The sequence below is a fragment of the Lithobates pipiens genome, unplaced genomic scaffold, assembly GCF_037356315.1.
Source record: "Lithobates pipiens isolate NorthernLeopardFrog02 unplaced genomic scaffold, aLitPip1_a1.2 Scaffold_13, whole genome shotgun sequence".
Taxonomy (NCBI): domain Eukaryota; kingdom Metazoa; phylum Chordata; class Amphibia; order Anura; family Ranidae; genus Lithobates; species Lithobates pipiens.
In genome coordinates, this window is record NW_027507718.1 from 71,192,731 (window position 1) to 71,212,172 (window position 19,442).

General features: G+C 44.0%; 1 protein-coding gene across 1 annotated transcript in view; it reads right to left on the bottom strand.

The window, feature by feature from the left end:
* Positions 1-9,245: 9,245 nt before the first annotated feature.
* TMEM38B (transmembrane protein 38B) overlaps positions 9,246-19,442 on the bottom strand; it is a 111,680-nt gene continuing 101,483 nt past the window's right edge. Inside the window, exon 6 of the mRNA XM_077475177.1 lies at positions 9,246-11,974. Coding sequence (XP_077331303.1) covers positions 11,741-11,974 — 234 coding nt within the window. The 3' untranslated portion in view covers positions 9,246-11,740. The remainder of the gene's footprint in view (positions 11,975-19,442) is intronic.

Here is a 19,442-nt window from a genome sequence, read left to right on the forward strand (position 1 = left end):
CTGTTTCTCTGATTAACCACTTGATAATTTTCGGTGCTCTCACATTTTGAATGACAATTACTCAGTCATGCAACACTGTACCTATATGAAATTGTTGTCCTTTTTTCACACAAATTGGGCTTTCTTTTGGTGGTATTTAATCACTGCTAGTTTTTTTTATTTTTTGCACTATAAATGAAAAAAAACAAAAATTCTGTAAAAATAATAATTTTTCTTTGTTTCTGTTATAAAATGTAGCAAATTAAGAATTTTTCTTCATACATTTTGGCCAAATCTTATATTGCTTCATATCTATGGTAAAAATAATCCAAATCAGTGTATATTATTTGGTCTGTGTGAAAGTTATAGAGTCCACAAGCAATCGTGGAAATCACAGAAAATTGATCACACCTGAAGTACTGACAGTCTCATTTCTTGAGACCCTAATAAGCCAGGACTGTACAAATACCCCCCAAATGACCCCTTTTTGGAAAGTAGACATTTCAAGGTATTTAGAAAGAGGCATGGTGAGGTTTTTGAAGTTGTAATTTTTTCCCACAATTCTTTGCAAAATAAATTTATTTTTATTTTTTTCACAAAAGTGTCATATTATCAGGTTATTTCTCACACATAGCGTATGCATACCACAAATTACACCCCAAAATACATTTTACTACTCCTCTTGAGTATGGTGATACCACATGTGTGAGACTTTTACACAGCATGGCCACATATGCCCTGCACACACGGTCGGATCTTGTTGTCGGAAAATCCGATCGTGTGTGGGCTCCATCTGACCTTTGAGAAGTTTGAGAGCAGGATCTAAAATTTTCCGACAACAAAATCTGATTGTTTAAATTCCGATTGTGTGTAGACAATTCCGACGGACAAAGTGCCACGCATGCTCAGAATAAATTACGAGATGAAAGCTATTGGCTACTACCCTCTTTATAGTCCCATCATACGTGTTCTACATCACCGTGGTCTGAACGATCAGATTTTCCGACAACTTTGTGCGACCGTGTGTATGCAAGACAAGTTTGGGCCAAAATCCGTCGGAAAAAATCAGACGGATTTTGTAGTCGGAATGTCCGACCATGGGGAAGGGGCAATAGAGAGGCCCAACATGCAGGGAGCACCATCAGGTGTTCACGGAGCATAAATTACACATATCATATCATTTTTTCACTACCTCTTATGTCACACACAGACGATTGGAATTTCCGACAACCAAACCGTGAATTTATTTCCGACGGATGTTGGCTGAAACTTGTCTTGCATACACACTGTTGCACAAAGTTGTTGAAAATCTGATCGTTCAGACCGCGGTAACGTAGAACACGTACGACGATCGGCTAGAACGCACTGACGTACAACACGTACGTAGGGACTAGAAAAAGAAAGTTCAATAGCCAGTGCGCCACCCTTTGCACTCCTTCTGCTAATCTCGTGTTAGTAGAAGTTTGGTGAGAGATTCTGGCTTTTCAGCTTCGTGCTTTTCCGATCGTTACTGCTCTTCAGTTTGTGCTTGCGGGTTCGTATCTGGTTTTCGGTGTGTGTAGTCAGTTCGCATCTGGTTTTCAGTGCGTGCTATTTCTAATACGTATCTGATTTTCAGTGCGTTCTTTTCTGCTCCTTTTTCTCAGGTTCTTTCTGTTTTCAGGGCGTTCTGTTAGTTCGTTCTGACCAGCCAACCGTTTTGAAGCCATGTTGCGGTTACATACTCGTGTGCTATGCGGGGGCTTGGTGTTGGGGTTCTTACTCTGACCCAAGCCCATTTCATGAACAGGGGGAGGAGGAGTTAATGGACGAAGAATTGGTTGCTCCAGCTTGACCAATTCTCACACATGCCTTTTTGGCGGAAGATCCGGGAGAATAAACTTGATGATTTCAGAAACTATCTCCGGATGACGGACCCCGTTTTTTACCGTCTGTTGGCTTTGCTGTCTCCTTATATTACCAAGCAGGACACCTGCATGCGGCAAGCCATCACTCCCGAGCAGAGGCTCGTCGCCACCTTGTGGTACATGCCGATGGGGAGAAGTCTGCAGGGCATCAAGTTCTTGACTGGCATCTCCCCCCAGCGTTTTTTGTCAGACCAGACTGAAATCAGGCCATCACTCTCAACCCTTCCTTCCACACTTCCTTCCACTTTTCCTTCCACCTCAGATGGGGCTTCAGAAGTCCAACCATGGCCTTCCACCCAGGAAGAAGATGTGGAGGAGCCCAGCTTGAGTCAAGTATAGCATTGTTTAACATATTTCTGAAAATTGTGTTTGATGAACAGTAAACTAAAAATATGTCCCATTTCCATGCACAGAAAAGCCTCAGCCAGGAGGTGGCGGTGGAAAGTGGCAGCCAGGAGGTGGCGGGCAAAAGTGGCAGCCAAGAGGTGGCCAGGCCCAGTAGCCTGACCGAATCCCAGGTCCCCCCCCCTCCACTTTCCAACAAAAAGTACCAGGAAGGGGAAGAATGTGGAGGAGTCAGTGCTTTCTTTGATTGGGGAAGCTACTGCAGCCCTCAGAACCACCCCCAATCTTCAAGAGGCCTATGCCTGCATGGTAGCCAGCAAAATGCAGGAAACGGAGGTGGGCCAAAATCTTTTTGTAATGCAGTGATATATATGGCCCTAAATAAGGGGTTGAGGGGCGAACTCACAAGCAAAACCCACCTGTATGAGTTAGACCATCCTCCTCCTCCTCCACCTCCTGCCACAACTCCAACACCAAAGCCACAGACCAGAAGCAAGCTTGGAAGGAAGCATGCTAGGAAGACAAGAGAGTGATGGCCTGGGTTCAGCCTGGTCTGACAAAAGACACAGACTGTTGTAAGACCACAGCCTCAGGACATATAGGTCATCTGCGTCTGCCCCCGATCTCTCGGAGTCCTGGACCGTATTGTACTACCTATTAAATAGACTCCTCAGGCTAACAATTTTGCCTGTCAAATAATTGATGTGTGCCCTGGGGTACAAAGGCTTTGCCAATTTCACCAGTTTATCCAGCATTGCCTTCCTCTTTATTTTGTTATGACCCCTCAAATGCCTAGTTTCTTTTCACAAATACTTGGCTATGTATTTTAGTTAAAAAAGGACAGGTTGTTTGTGAGTAGGCAGGTACATTTCAAAAAGACAATGTCAAATTAACAAGGGACACCAACACCAACCAATCTCTTTGAGGTTAAAAGATAGAAGATAATAATGGTGTTGTGGTAACTTGACACACAAAATGAGAAAAAATATTATGGAGATCACTATAAAAAAAAACAGGAGAGCTTGATAAAAAAAATCTTTGAGGACCCGGCGGTCATGGACATTCCGGGTCCATGGACGCCCTCCTAGAATAAGCCGACCACGCTGTAGCCGTCTTTCGGCTATGGCCCGGTCTGCATGTGGTTAATGCTCTCCTTGCCCGGCCTGTCAGTTTGGGTGGACAGCCATGTCTTGGTAGGTTTGCAGTTGTGCCATACTCTTTACATTTTCGGATGATGGATTGAACAGTGATTCATGAGGTGTTCAAAGCTTGGGATATTTTTCTTTATAACCTAACCCTGCTTTAACCACTTGCCGACCGCCGCACGACGATATACGTCGACAGAATGGCACGGGCAGGCATATGGGCGTATATATACGTCCCTGCCTTCCCGCGGGTGGGGGGCCCGATCGGGCCCCCCCCGGTGCCTGCGGCGGTCGGTATTCGTTCGGGAGCGATCCGGGATGAGGGGGCGGCCATTCATTCATGGCCATCCCCTCGCAATCGCTCCCGACGAATAGAAATGCTCCGTGACATCACTTCCTCTCCTGTAATGTAAACACAGGAGAGGAAGTGATGTAATCTCTCCTCCGTGTCTGTATTTTTCGTTCCGGCACCGAGGAGAGAGGATCGGTGAGTTGCACCAACACGACACTACACAGTAGAACATGCCAGGCACACTCACACCCCCCCTTTACCCCCCCGATCACCCCCCCAATTACCCCTGCCCCCCCAGTCACAGTGACACCAATTGCATTTTTTTTTTTTGCATTGGTGTCATTTGTGACTGTAATAACTGTTAGGGCAGTTAGGGTTAGCCCCCTTTAGTTCTAATGTGCCCCCCTAACCCCCCAATAAAGGTTTAACCCCGTGATCACCCCCCGTCGCCAGTGTCACTAAGGCTGGGTTCACATTGCAGCGGTTTATGAGAACGGATGTGATTCGCACGGCACTGCAGTGCAAATCACATCCGATCTCTGTGCGATTCGAGTTCAGCCATACAGATAGTATGGCTGAATTCGCGCCGCACCCGCCGCAAATTCGCACGGGACCCTTTTTTTGGTCCGCAGCAGAATCGGATCGCATGGGTGTTCACACCATGCGATCCGAGTTTGCAGATCAAACTGCGATATGCGAACTGATCTGGGGGTGTCATTAACATTTCACTGACACTCCCAGCAGTTCGCATAGGGCAGTGTGAACTGCCGCCGCTAGGCATGCGATGCGGGAACCCGCCGCGGATTCGTGGCGTTCCCGCATCGCTCCAGTGTGAACCCAGCCTAATAAGCGATCATTTTTCTGATCGCTGTATTAGTGTCACAGGTGACGCTAGTTAGGCAGGTAGGTATTTAGGTTCGCCGCAACTTTTTATAGCGCCAGGGACCCCCATATACTACCGCATAAAGCCCCCTGATTGCCCCCTAGTTAACCCTTTCACCAGTGATCACCATATAACTGTTACAGGTGACGCTGGTTGGTTAGTTATTTTTTTATAGTTTCAGGGCACCCGCCATTTATTACCTAGTCTCACTAGTGTACCCCTAAATTTAGGGGTGTCTACTTTCCAAAATGGGGTCATTTGTGGGGGTTTTGTGCCATCTTGGCATTTTATGGCCTTCAAAACTGTAATAGGTAGTGAGGAGTGAAGTCAAATATTTACGCCCTTAGAAAACCTGAAGGCGGTTCTTGGCTTTCGGGGCCCCGTACGCGGCTAGGCTCCCAAAAAATCCCACACATGTGGTATCCCCGTACTCAGGAGAAGCAGCAGAATTTATTTTGGGGTGTCATTTCACATATGTCCATAGCATGTGTGAGCAATATATCATTTAGTGACAACTTTGTGTAAAAAAAAAAAAAAAAATATTTTTTTTTTTGTCATTATTCAATGGCTTGAGGCAAAAAAATAAAATATTCAATGGGCTCAACATGCCTCTTATCAATTTCTTTAGGGGGTCTACTTTCCAAAATGGGGTCATTTAGGGGGGTTTTGTACTGTCCTGCCATTTTAGCACCTCAAGAATTGAGATAGGCAGTCGAAAACTAAAAGCTGCGTAAATTCCAGAAAACGTACCTTAGTTTGTAGATGTGACAACTTTTGCGCAAACCAATAAATATACAGTTATTGACTTTTTTTTTTACCAAAGACATGTGGCTGAATACATTTTGGCCTAAATGTATGACTAAAATTGAGTTTATTGGATTTTTCTAATAACAAAAAGTAGAAAATATCATTTTTTTTCAAAATTTGCGGTCTTTTTTCATTTATATCGCAAAAAATAAAAATCGCAGAGGCAATCAAATACCATCAAAAGAAAGCTCTATTTGTGGGAAGAAAAGGACGCAAATTTTGTTTGGGTACAACATTGCATGACCGCGCAATTACCAGTTAAAGCAGCGCAGTGCCAAATTGTAAAAAGACCTCTGGTCATTTACCATCAAAATGGTTCGGTCTGAAAGTGGTTAAACTTCGGCCAGCAAAAAATAGATGAGAGCTTTTGGTCGGAAAATGTGATTGTGTCGTGTGTATGCAATTCCGACGCGCAAAAACTCATGCATGCTCAGATTTAACTACGAGATGGAAGCAATTGGCTTCTGGCAATTGAACTTCCTTTTTCTAGTCCCGTCGTACGTGTTGTACGTCACCGCATTCTTGGCGGTTGGAATTTGGTGTGACTGTGTATGCAAAGCAGCTTGAGCGAAATCCCATCGTAATTCCGTTGGTAAAAGCATCAGAGCTTTTTCCGACCAAAATTCAGATCGTGTGTATGCTGCAATATTGAGCGACCTAGAAAGGTGTCAGTTCCATAGAATCAAATTCAAGGATAGAAAAATTACTACAGATACAAGAAATTTCCAAATGAGAATTCCCATCCTACCCAGAAACAAGAAACAGAAAATGATATCTGTTAGCTCAATTGTGTGTAGTCCAATTTTAGAGTCTGAGGGAAAACAAACAAGTACCGAGGGACAGTATGAAAGGAAACACAGTTTCCATAAACCCCCCAATCCCATAGGGGGGAAATGGGATAGTGTTTGTTACACTGAAGTATACAAATGACAATGATAATCAGTAAAGAGTGCAGTAATCTTAAAGTGGAAGTAAACCCATTGATTTAAACAGTTAAAAAAAAAGGCATGCCGGGAATGCTAAATGCACATTGGCTGTGCTCTCAGCCAAACTATCAAACCATCCAATGGCTGGTGTCATAACGAATCACATGTGCAGCACCATAGCAGTTGAAGATTAAACAGAGGCAAAGATGGCAGCTTCCTTGGCTGAAAACGATAGGGGAGTTTACTTCCACTTTAAGATAAAATAGACTGTATGGTAAGAAAACAAAGGGCGAGAATGCCCCAAGACTTCAGGTAACACAGGAAGAAGTCCCAGAGTGAAAAGAACTTAAATAATTCAGGGCTGTGTATACTGGGGTACCAAATTCCACAACATTAAAGCTGAGTTTCGCCTTGGGGAAAAAAATTAAAAGTCAAAAAGTCAGCAGCTACAAATATTATATGAACACTTACCTATCCAGGGAGCCTCCGATGTCGGCAACTGACAATTTTCGGATCGACTGTTGGGTGCAGCCACCACCATACCTGTCCATGGAGCCTCCGATGTCGGCAACTGACACAATTTTCGGATCGACTGTTGGGTGCAGCCGCCACCATTCCAGCTAAGGGAACCCTTTCGGCTTCACGCCTGGTTCTGTACTGTGCATGCGTGAAGTGCGCTGAGCTTTCTGATTGGCCTGGCAGCGGAGGAAGGAGGAGAGGGCCGAACTTACGGGAGATGAGGAAGCAATTAAGTGGAAGTTCCACTTTTGGGTGGAACTCCGCTTTAAGAAAATAAAGATCAGACACTTGGATAAAGCTGGCCATACATAATTACTTTTTTTATTCAACAAACAGGTTGAAAAAAAACTAATTAGGAGATTCCCTTTATGAATGAGGTGAAGCACTTTTCACACCCATAATCCAAACATGTTATTTACCAATCTTTAGGGAAAAATCCTCCGTACAGTGAAACTTCCCTTCCAAAGTGAACGGCCTATTTGCCTTTAGTAAATCAACCTAAGCCACACTCTGCAGCTAACAAACTAGTACATTACGTGTGTGGGGAGGACCACAATAAGCCAAGGCCAGTGCCTGAGGTAAGTAAAATGGTAAATTCTATAGTTCTTCATCCCAGCGGTTAGTTATAGGGGTTGAGCTTTAATAAAGCTCTTAAACGAATAGGGAAAAAAAACATACCAGTAATAATCCAGTAAAGAAAACTAAGGGGGTGAGCAGCGAGGCAGGCAATTGGCTTCTATATTAATTTGTGAAAAAAGTTGCAGTGTCTGTGAATTAAAGAAATCAATCCCCAAAAAATACCCTAACCAACATGTATTGCATCCAAATGCAATGAATTAAAATTGTGAAACAAATGTATCCAAATAAAAATATATAACGCTACAGTGTCAAATCTAAACAAAATTGTCCAAAAAAAATATCAGTGAGATAAAAAATGTGAGATAAACAATGTCCAAATGTGTCTTCAAAACAGATGAATAAAAGTGTACTGCTCTAAGTATCTAAACTGATACATTAGTGAGTCTTTAACCGTGTTCAACCAGTGCTCAAAAGAAAAATATGAGCTTCTTAGCAGAACAATATGATCTCTATATTATAGGAGATCATACAAAGCAGAGGATCAAGTTATGTCATAGAAGCAGCCAGCTGTCACTTTAACAACCACACTCCTGGATAATCTCCATGGCGTCTGGCGTCTCAGCCTCCACAGGTCAGGTCTCCCTTGTACTCAGGATGCAATGTGTTTGTTACATGCAAGAAAGAGGAAGGCTCACAATGCAGTATGTCAACATCACATTTTTTTAATTTAAAATACCACATTGCATTTAAAAAAAAAAATGTAAGTCACAGTAAGTGGCAACTAAATACCATCAAAAGAAAGCTCAGTCTGTCTCAAAAAAAATGCTAAAAATTTAATTTAGGCACAGTGTTGCATGATCATGCAATTGTCATTCAAAGTGAGAGAGCACTGAAAGCTTAAAAGAGACCCAGGAAAACATGTGAATGGAGATCCACTTGTATGGATAAAATGCAAAAATATTTAAAAATGCAACATTTTATATTTATTTAATATGGCCAGAAATACAATTTTTTTTTAAACCAAGAAAATATAGACAAAGGATATGGTTGCCAACAAATGTTTGGAAATTATAACCGATTTGTTTCTATACGCCTTTGATGACAGCACAAAGGAGTCTTTTTTTTTTTACAACCATATTCTCCTTAGAATGCCTTTACACTGGGGCATTGGTGGTAAAGTGCTGCTATTTTCAGCAGCACTTTACCGTAGTTTTTGCAGGGGTTTGCGACCAGTAAAGCGCCGCTGCAGCGGCGGTTTGTCTGCGCTGCCCATTCATTTCAATGAACAGGAGCGGTGTATACATCGTTCCAAATATGCTGCTTGCAGGATTTAATTTTTTTAACATCCTGCCAGCACATGACTTCAGTGTGAAAGCCAGAAGGGGAGTTGTTTCAGGTGCTTTTACAGACACTATTTTAGCCCAAAAGCGTCTTGGTGTGAAAGAGGTCTTAGTCATGTCAGCGATACGCTACAGCATTTGATTTGATACTTGTCCTTGCAGCATTAGTTCTTTATGTTCCTTCCCTCTCTTATCCATTTTTGTGCTTTTCTTCTATATTATGTACAGCTGGCTTTATTTTTAAAGTAAAAAAAAAAAAATATATATATATATATATATATATATATATATATTACTTCATTAGGTATTTATGCATTGCTTTTGCGATTTCACACATATCTTTAAAAAAAAAAAAAAAAAAAAATTATAAATATATATATATATATATATATATATATATATATATATATATATATATATATATATATATATATATATATATATATATATATATATATATATATATATATATATAAATATATCATCACTTTCAAAAATTTTGATAATAAAAAAAAAAAAAGGGTTGTGTTCCAAAACTATAGCTTTTTATTGAAGTGTCATTAATTTGATGAGTTCAGTGAGAAATTTCAAAAAAGTCACAATTTGAATATCAAACAGTACAAACAGCAATTTGCTTACAATAGTATGACAACAACTACCTCATTAACCAGTAGAAAACTGAATTTGAATTTAGTTTTAAAGAACTGAATTACAATATAAAAATCAAAAATTGAAACACCTAGCTAAAAAGCTTTACAGAATATTTAATTTTATAAATTTTCCAATTAATAAACATTGTAACGCAATTGATAAAATGCTATTTGTACGTTTTTTGCCTACTTTAAATAATCAGAAATGTAATGCTTACTTTTCTGGAAATGGATAATTGCCTAGGTAGATGTAGAAACCCAACATCACAATAAAAGAAAGCCAAGAAAAATAATAAGCACATTGACAATTGTATCTTTAAAAAAAAAAAAAAAAAAACATACATACTGTAGATGCAGTGTTGAAGTAGTATCCCCCCCCCCCCCCTTTTCATTTTCTAACTTCTTGTAAATTTTTAAATTACATTTAATCAGATCTTTTTGTCAGTTTCAGCACCATATGAATGGGACATTGTTTTAATGTTCCATAATTTTCCCTTCCTTTGAGTGAGGTATGAACTTTTAATAATCTGATTAAGTTTAAATAGTTGAAAATTATACTGAACAAGCCTAGGTATAATCAAACAACTGATTCTAATTATCCCTTATTTAGAATGTCTGCACATTTCATTATCTTCCACACCATGAAAATGATTTGAAAAAAAATATATAATTTTTGTATGTACTGTAAAATTTGCTTCTTGAAGTTCCTTAAGGGACAAAGGCTTCAGACACAATTATACTGCTGCCTACAGGAGGGTTTGGACACTGTCCTGTTTGAGGTGAAAGGTTGAAACTACCTTAGGAAGGAGGGAGGCTCCGAGTCTCAACGTCTCAACATTACATTTTTTGTGCAAGATCAGGAAAGGTTCTTTATAAGGCAATCTGCTAGCTCGTCTCGCAGAGGTGATTGTGGCAATTCAGATCCCATGGAGCCACAGCTGGTGGCAGAGGAGGGACTACACGAGAGCCAACCTAATTTATACCAACACTTCTAGGTAATGTTGATCAAGGGAATATTTGATTGCCTCTCGGGGGATCAGGAAGAATTTGTTCCCATGCTGGAGCAAATTCGGATCATGCTTTGCTGTTTTTTTTTTTTTTTGGCCTTCCTCTGGATCAACTGTGGACATAGGCTTGTGTATATGGGATTGTATGATTTTTTTTTTTACATTTTTTTTTTGCATTTTATTGGGGTTTTTTTTCAACCCAAGTATGCAACTATGTAACCTGTTAAAGTCTGTTATACGTTAGCTAGTGATGCAGTACTGAACTGCTCAGTTGGTTATCCCTTTTTCATGGAGAGTGAATAAAAAAACAGATGTAACTATTGCATCCAGCAGTTCTAATGTAGTATATCCCAAAGTTCAGACCATATGGCCAACTCAAATAAGTCTACAGAGACTGGATCACACCAGATACTATGCCATGGCTCTAAACCTGGAAAGAACTCTGCAACAGAGTACATGAAAGTCTGGAAGCCACCACAAGCAGAGCCCAGTGCCTGAAAGTCACATTCCAAGCAGATCTCACAATTTTCTGTCCAGTGGAGTCAAGGTATGGACACAGCCAAAATTTCTGCTGAGGATACATCAAATCAAAGCTCAAGCTGCAGGTCTTGAACAAAACAAAAAATAATCTCGAAAAGAGATGAAATGGATAGAAAAGCTGTTAAGCTTTTCTCAGTAAATATGCCACTCCTCTAAGGACACTAGCAACAAATGAGGCATACTAGAAGAGGGAGGGATTATACCAGGGTAGTCACTTTTTATGTTGCCGATGTACAAATTCTCCTGTAGGCGGCTGTAAAACCAGCTGTTTCTCAATCCTGTCCCATAATGAACGAGAAGGAATTTGTAGTTTCAGCTTTCTCCATTCATATACTGCTATAACAAAAAGATTTGATTACATTTTCCGGTAAAGTGGATAAGTGCATTAGTCACAGAACGGCTTATACGGGGAGTAGATGTGACCAGCATGGCATATTTACCCTTTTAGAACTTGTAGGGAACAATGATAGGAATTGTGTAATATGGTAGATTGTTCTTGTATTTAATGTGAAAGGTAACTGATAACAAATATGTATCATCTTGTATAAATCAGCAGAAGGCAAATCCCATGAGCCATGAAGCCAATACTTGCAAACAGCTGCAGTACAACTTTTTAAAAAACTTTTCTATTGTCATCACCTACAACATTGGACTGACTGGCTCTGGAAAGAATCTGACCTCTCATAGTATAAATACAACCTGAACAACCCCAATGGATTTCACATTTCAATCATCACACGCATTTCATATTTTGTGCTTTAACAATTGGTAGCAAGTAATTCTGTATTAACATCAAGTATTTCCAGGTTTCTCAGTCAGTTTCAGTCATTTTTTTTAACTGGTTTTCTTCTTGTGGGTCCACCGGGCTCTGAATTTTTCTCGCTAACTTCTTCCTTGTCTGGTTTTTCTTTTACTTCTGGCTCCACTTTATCTTTGGTCGAAGGTCTTTTTTCAGCTGTTATTGGGACTTTCTGCAGCTCGAACAACCAGCGACTCATAATGTTTTCAATGGGTTGAAGTGGAGAAGTGGAGGTCTGTGTTAGCATCATGGTAACCTAAACATAGAACCAAGGTGTAAGCACATGTCTGACATAGAATAACTTATTTATTTATAGACCAGAATAAATATTTATTTTTTTAGAAGAGATATTGAATAACAGACTCAAAAACAAACCTAATACTTACAAGACACAGCAGTGGCCAAGATTTGCAAAGCAGGGCAATATTCAAATAAAGGCTAGACAAAAGGCACAAATTTACTATGAATGTGCACCTTTTATAAATGTGTTCTGTAGAGATTAGAAGATTGTTCTTAATAAGTTTGTGACCTGGTCTAAAAGGTGATCTAATTTCAAGACATAAAAGTAGAAACAATTTTATTGCAATGCTATGCTACAATATTTTCAGATACCTATAGCTCATGATGCCATAGCAGTTCAACCCAAAGTAACAGTTAAGATATTGGCTGGCAGCTTATGTATATATATGTAGATATACACATGCGTTTACATTCTATAACAAGGGACAAGTTATAGATCAGGGTCAAAATTCTACACCTTAAAAGAAGTATTGCCATAGTGTTTTGCCTACTATCAGCTGACATCACAGATTCGATCCAGGCTTTGGAAGGATCCCAAACATATTGCTGGGATCCACCCAGCTGACTGACAGCTGGCTCCACCTCTTAATGCCATGCTGAGAGCCAAAGCCAGCTGCGCCACCTCTTCCTCCTTTCCCCCTCCTGCCTGGCGCTCTGCCAAGAACTGGAGGGGCAGACATGGGACAGCTTCAGCATCACACCAATGCTGTAGCATAGAGGCGAGTTCCTGGAGCTGAAAAAGAACCTACAGAATAAGCCTTTGTTTTCATGCAATTAGGGATATTTTCTTTTTTTAAAACAGAATCTAACTTAAATGAACCCTAAAATGGAACTTGACCCAAGTTGCACCCCCCCCCCCTTGCCACATTTGGCACTTTGTTTTTTAGGGGAAGGGAGGAGAGGGTACTGGTTTTGCAACAGAGATTTGAACGGGAGTTTGTCTCCACCCTCCCGTCCTCCCCCCTGCAGCCTTCTGGGACACATCACAAATTGGCTAAGGTAAGGACATCGCTGGATCCATGGACAGGCAAGTGTCCTTATATTTTTTTATTTTTTATTTTTAATAAATTTTTATTGAAGGAAAGAAGCATACACAGTATAAAAGAGTGCACTGTTGCCAAGGGAGTACAACCACATAATATATACATCTTCCGATTAGGTATACAACAAGGTACCGACAAGTATATCCCTCTTTCCAATATTTAAAATAGAGACTGTAACAAAGTAGAAAATAGAAAAGGTAGAAAAAGAGAAAAACAAGAGTGCAGAGTGCTGAGAAGAAAGAGTGGGGAGCAGGGAAGGCAGGGGGGGGGGGGGCAGAGGTGGCCTGAGAACCTATCATCTCAGAAGGTATCTTACATATACCTACCGTATATACTCGAGTATAGGCCGACCCGAATATAAGCCGAGGCCCCCAATTTACCCCCAAAAAAACTGGCAAACTTATTGACTCGTGTATAAGCCGAGGGTGAGACATGCCTGTCCATCCCTGTGTGTGTGTCCGTCCATCCCTGTGTGTCCGTCCATCCCTGTGTGTCCGTCCATCCCTGTGTGTCCGTCCATCCATCCCTGTGTGTGTGTGTGTCCATCCATCCATCCATCCCTGTGTGTGTGTGTCTCCATCCATCCATCCATCCATCCCTGTGTGTGTGTGTGTCTCCATCCATCCATCCATCCATCCCTGTGTGTGTGTGTCTCCATCCATCCATCCATCCATCCCTGTGTGTGTGTGTATCCATCCATCCCTGTGTGTGTGTGTGTCTCCATCCATCCATCCATCCGTGTGTGTGTGTCTCCATCCGTGTGTGTGTGTGTGTGTGTGTGTGTGTGTGTGTGTGTGTGTGTGTGTGTGTGTCCAGCCTACCTGTGTCCCGAGCCTTTGTCCCGAGCCTCCGTCCCGTGTCGTGCCTTGCCTTCGTCCCGTCCCGTCCTGTCCCGTGCCGTGCCTTGCCTTGCCTCCGTCCTGTGCCCTCTTCGTCGGCGGCCATTGTAAAATTCAAAAGCCGCGCCTCCTCCTTCGCCTGTGATAGGCGGAACACTGAATTTCCCAGCAGCCTGTGTTCCGCCTATCACGGACGTCGTATCATCCTCGTCCGTAGTACGAGGATGAGACGACGCCCGTGATAGGCGGAACACAGGCTGCTGGGAAATTCAGTGTTCCGCCTATCACAGGCGAAGGCGGAGCCGGAGGCGCGGCTTTTGAATCATAGAATGGCCGCTGTCTGTCTGCTCGACACGCTGATCGAGCGGGCAGACAGCGATGACTCGAGTATAAGCCGAGGGGGGCACTTTCAGCCTCAAAAAAGAGTATATACGGTATATCAAAAATAAAAAGGAAAACAATCGAGAATCATACTGGCTGAGACATAATGTCCGCATAATCTTTCGAATATTTAAAGGCGACCCAGCAGGCCCATATTTTGTGCGCCAAAGCGGCCTTGTCACGTAGGGAGAGAGTCAGGTCTTCCATAGCATAAATATGATCCACTTTAATTAGCCAATGCCGAAGCATCGGAATCTTCCTCTGCTTCCAAAATTGTGGGATGAGTGTTTTAGCAGCATTAAGAAAATGAGGCGTGATAGATTTTTTATATGAGCCTGCTGGTTCCTCCGTACAATGTAGCAAGACATACCATGGGTCATTAGGAAATTCCCACCCCTGAATCCGGTGGATCCAGTGCAAAACCGTCAGCCAAAATGGTCGGATCCTAGGACAGGACCACCAGATGTGGGCATGAGCAGCCTCCCCGCCACATTCTCTCCAACAAAGTGGTGAAACTTGGGGGAAGATTTTGTGTAAGATCACGGGTGTATAATGCCACCTGGTCAGTAGTTTATAAGTCACCTCGGCCATTTTCGAGGACCCGGAGGCAGTATGTGCCCTGGTGAGGATCATAGATTTTTGGTGGGTGGCAAGTCTCTTCTGGAGATCCAATTCCCAATTATGTATAAAAGTAGGTGTTGCAGTAGACATCAATGATAGTAGGGCATGGTAGAAGTATGAAATGGGTTTCTCAATGGGTTGGTCCTCCGAGAAAGCGGTCTCCAAGGGGGTGAGGTCATGCACAGTGCGCAGAGGCTTGGGCAACGAGGAGACAAAGGCTGCTAGTTGTTGATACTTCCAACGGTCCATAGAAGAAACATACGAGTCACCCATAATGGTAGGGAGTGGATAGATGCCGGAGGGGCCAGCAACTTGATGCAGGAGAGTTCTAGACCCCAGATTCCAAGAGGAGCGGGAGTGCGGGTCAGCGTTGCCAGGGGGGAAATAGTTGTGTCCAGATAGAGGTAATAGTGGAGAGTTATAGGCCTATCCCTGGGTTTTACATAAAGAGTCCCAGACCATAAGAGAAGAGCTCGTCAATGGTGACAAGGTGGTAGAGAAGACTCGATATTTCTTAGGAATCCACATTTGTTTGGAGAGGTCGGTACCACTGAGTTCAGTTTCCAATGCAACCCACAATTTAGTACGAATGTTATACCTCCAGTCTGACAACCGGGCCAACACTATGGCGCGGAAATAGAGCCGGAAATCTGGCATTGCCAGACCCCCGTCGGCTCTTGACCTTGTGAGCAAGGACCTGGGAAGCCTAGGCTTCCTCCTATTCCATACATATCTATAAACTAGCGAATTCAGTAATGTAAAAAAAACAACCGGAATTCCAAATGGGATCATTTGCAACATGAAAAGCACCCTGGGTAGCAGATTCATTTTGACCAACCCAATCCTTCCCAACCAGGAATGATTCAATTGTGACCACTTCTGGATATCTGACCTTATGGCGTTGAGAAGTGGCAAAAAATTTGTACGGAAAAGGGCGAGAGGGCTAGGAGTCAATTGAATACCGAGATATGTCATACTTCGTGTCTGCCAGGTAAAGGGGAAACTTTGCTTCATGTGGGATGTAGCAGTCATGGGTACTGAAACGTTCAATATTTCAGATTTGGCCATATTAATTTTAAAATTAGAGACCTTACCGTAGGCCGCAAATTCGGCTATAAGATTGGGGAGGGCAATTAGGGGTTGTTGTATATAGAATAGGACGTCGTCTGCGTATGCCGCGTATTTATGTTCCATGTTCCCGACCGATATCCCGTGTATGTTTGGGTTACGTCGAACTATGGAGAGAAAGGGTTCTAGAGAGATTGCAAAGAGAATCGGGGAGAGCGGGCAGCCCTGTCGCGTACCGTTATGTAGAGTGAAGGATTCGCTGAGCGTGCCGTTGACCCGTATTTGAGCCGTGGGTCGGCAATACAGAGCCGCGATCTGAGACCGGAGGGCCGGACCGATGCCCAAATGAGACAACGCTGCCATGAGGTACTCCCAGTCCACCCTGTCAAACGCTTTTTCGGCATCCGTGGACAACAACAGGGTGGGCTGGGAGAGCCGACGAACATATGCCATCAGGGAAATGGTGCGCAGAGAGTTGTCACGTGCCTCCCGCTCCGGTATAAAACCCGTCTGGTCCTTCGATATCCATCTCGGGACCAGGGGAAGTAATCTATTCGCGATGGCCTTAGCATAGATTTTCGCATCAATATTCAATAGGGAGATGGGGCGATAACTCGCACAATCGGTCGGGTCCTTCCCCATTTTAGGAATGACAGTGATATGGGCGTGCACAGTTTCCGGTCTGAGAGTCCCCCCAGTTAACGTTACATTGGCATAATTGGTCAGGTGCAGGAATAGAATATCCGCGTAGGAGCGGTAGTAAGACACCGGGAAGCCATCAGGTCCCGGTGCCTTCCCACTCGCCATGCCCTTCAGAGCCCTCAGTAACTCCGCCGGGGTGAATTCCCCTTCCAGAGATGCAAGAGTCTCCGGGGGGAGCCGCGGGAGCTCCGCCCTGGCCAGGTATTCCTGGATAAGAGAACTCCGGGCAGTGTCATGTTCAGTTTCCCGGGACACACTATAAAGGCGTTGATAAAAATCCCGAAATTCTTTGGCAATGTGAGGGGTGTCATAAACCATTGATCCTATAGGGGTCTTAACTTTTGAAATGAAGGCAGCTGCCTTCCGCTGCCTCACTGAGTGGGCGAGCAGCTTACTAGGTCTATCCCCCCATTCATAGAAGCGTTGGGATACCAGCCGCGAACGCCTCTTGTGGTCTAAGTGTAAGAGGGCTTTCAAGGCCTCCCGCTTCTCCGTCAGGGTATGGAAGAGGGCCAGAGACTGGTTCCGCTTGTGTTGCTGTTCCAGCCTCCTAATGTCCTGTATAAGGGTGTCCTGTCGGGCTGTCCATTCTCTCTTTTTCCTGGCGCCCAGTTCAATAAATTTACCTCTAATAAAGGCCTTATGGGCCTCCCACAACGTACCGGGTGAAACTTCGGTGTCTACATTGGTTTTAAAATAACAGTCTAGTTCCTCCCCTATCATCTTTTTATCTATCTCCTCCAAAATCAGATTTTCATTCAACTTCCAGTTAACAGATTTAAGTGGGATTGACTGCACTTTTAGGGTGAGCGAAATCGGGGCATGGTCCGACAGGGGAGACGTTTCTATACGCGACCGCACCAGCAACGGCAAATGTCGATGGTCTATCAGGCACAAATCTATTCTAGAGTATGTCCGATGTACCGCTGAATAGTAGGTGAAATCTCGTTCGCGTGGGTGCATGATCCGCCAGGCATCCATCATCTGAGCCTCAGTAAGCCATGTACGAATAAACCTCAGCTTATTATGAGACAGTGCCGATCCCCCCCTGGAAGTATCCAGGGTGGGTTCAAGAGCAACATTGAAGTCGCCTGTCAGGACCACACACCCCCGCGCAAAGTCTTGCAACGAAGCAAGTGTAGATGCAATGAAACCCGCTTGATCTCTGTTGGGGGAGTAAAGGGTAGCCAAGGTACAAGTCATGCCGCCCAGGGTGCCTCTAAGGAACAGGAAGCGGCCATTGGGGTCACTAAGCATAGAATCTAGGATGAACGCGGTCCCTCTACGAAACCCCACGGCTACACCCTTAGCTTTAGCAATATTAGACAGGCTATAATACCACGTGGGGTATTTGGGGGAGTACAATTTGACCCGCGTCGTATGGGTGAGATGGGTCTCCTGGAGGAAAACCACATCACCCCGTAAGCGGTCCAGTTCCCTATACAGGTTGTGCCTTTTCCCGGGGGCATGGAGTCCCCGCACGTTAAAAGAAAATTTACCGTAGCCATGGGGTCACAGATAAAGGAACCTCGCTCCGCTCAAGCCTGGTACAACCATATTGAGGTAGTCAGGGCCACCAAAAAGAAAAGGGGGAGGACATGGAGAGGGAGGGGGATGGGAAGGAGAAGGAGAGCCAGCAGGGCGAGAGAGAGCAGAAACAAGAGAAGGAGAAAAGGCAGAGCACCAGAGAGAAGAAAAAGTATAAACTAGCAATAACGCTAAGCGCACGCAGAAATCTGCGGTGCAGGGGCAGGGCACTGGTCCGGGACACCGCCCCCGCGCCCGCCACCCTAAGTAGGGCAGGAGCACAGGGACGACGCCCCAGCCGTCCCCCGCCATGAAGGGGGGAGGTGGCAGACAGGCAAACGGGAGACCAACACACCATGGGGGTGAGGATCGCATCCCGAGCGCCCGGCGCCAGGACCTCAAGCAACCTCACAGCAACATAGCATAAATAAAGCAACACATCAGTAAAAAGGGAGAGGCAAAATAGAAGTTAAATAAACAGGTAACGTGAATAGTGCATTCACTGGGAACTGAGCCAGGGGACCAGTGGACACAGTAACATACATAGACAGCTCCCCACACTATCCATATGGCGCCCCACTCAGAGCAATCAAACAGTCCTGCTCGCAGTTACGGGGCCGTAAATAAAATAAAATAAGTTACCATAGCATAACAGGACCGGGCAGTAAAGTTAAACAAAAACAGGGAACTAGGAACACCTGTTCGGTGGGGAAAATCTAACACTGTATCCAGGAGTCATACTTGCGAAGAGTGATGATCCCCTCTCCGTCGGAGAGGGAGAAGGCGTTGCAGTGGAAGCTCGTAAGGGGATCACTCTACTGACGGTCCAGGGTATCCCGTGATGTAGCTCGCGGCTTGCGGCCTACTCTCTGCCAATGGGTGTCCGAGCCGCCCGGTACCGCTGGGACGAGATCTTGCCAGCCGGGGAGATCCGGAATATCAATGCTAAGATCAGCACAAAATTTCGTCAGGTCCTCAGGGAATCGGAGGGCCGAGGTTTTGCCGTTTACAGTGGCCAGGAGGGCCGCCCCATCTGTAGCGGATGGACGCGGCTTGGAGGCGTTCAGTAAGCGGGCGCAGGGCCCTGCGTCTGTCCAAAGTCTCTTTCGCCAAGTCCGGGAAAAGGGTAAGTGAGGCACCATCGAAGTCGAATGGCATAGCATCCCTGGCTTTCCGCATAATCATGTCCTTATCCGGGTAGTGGTGAATTCTGCAAATGACATCCCGCGGAGCATCCATGGTC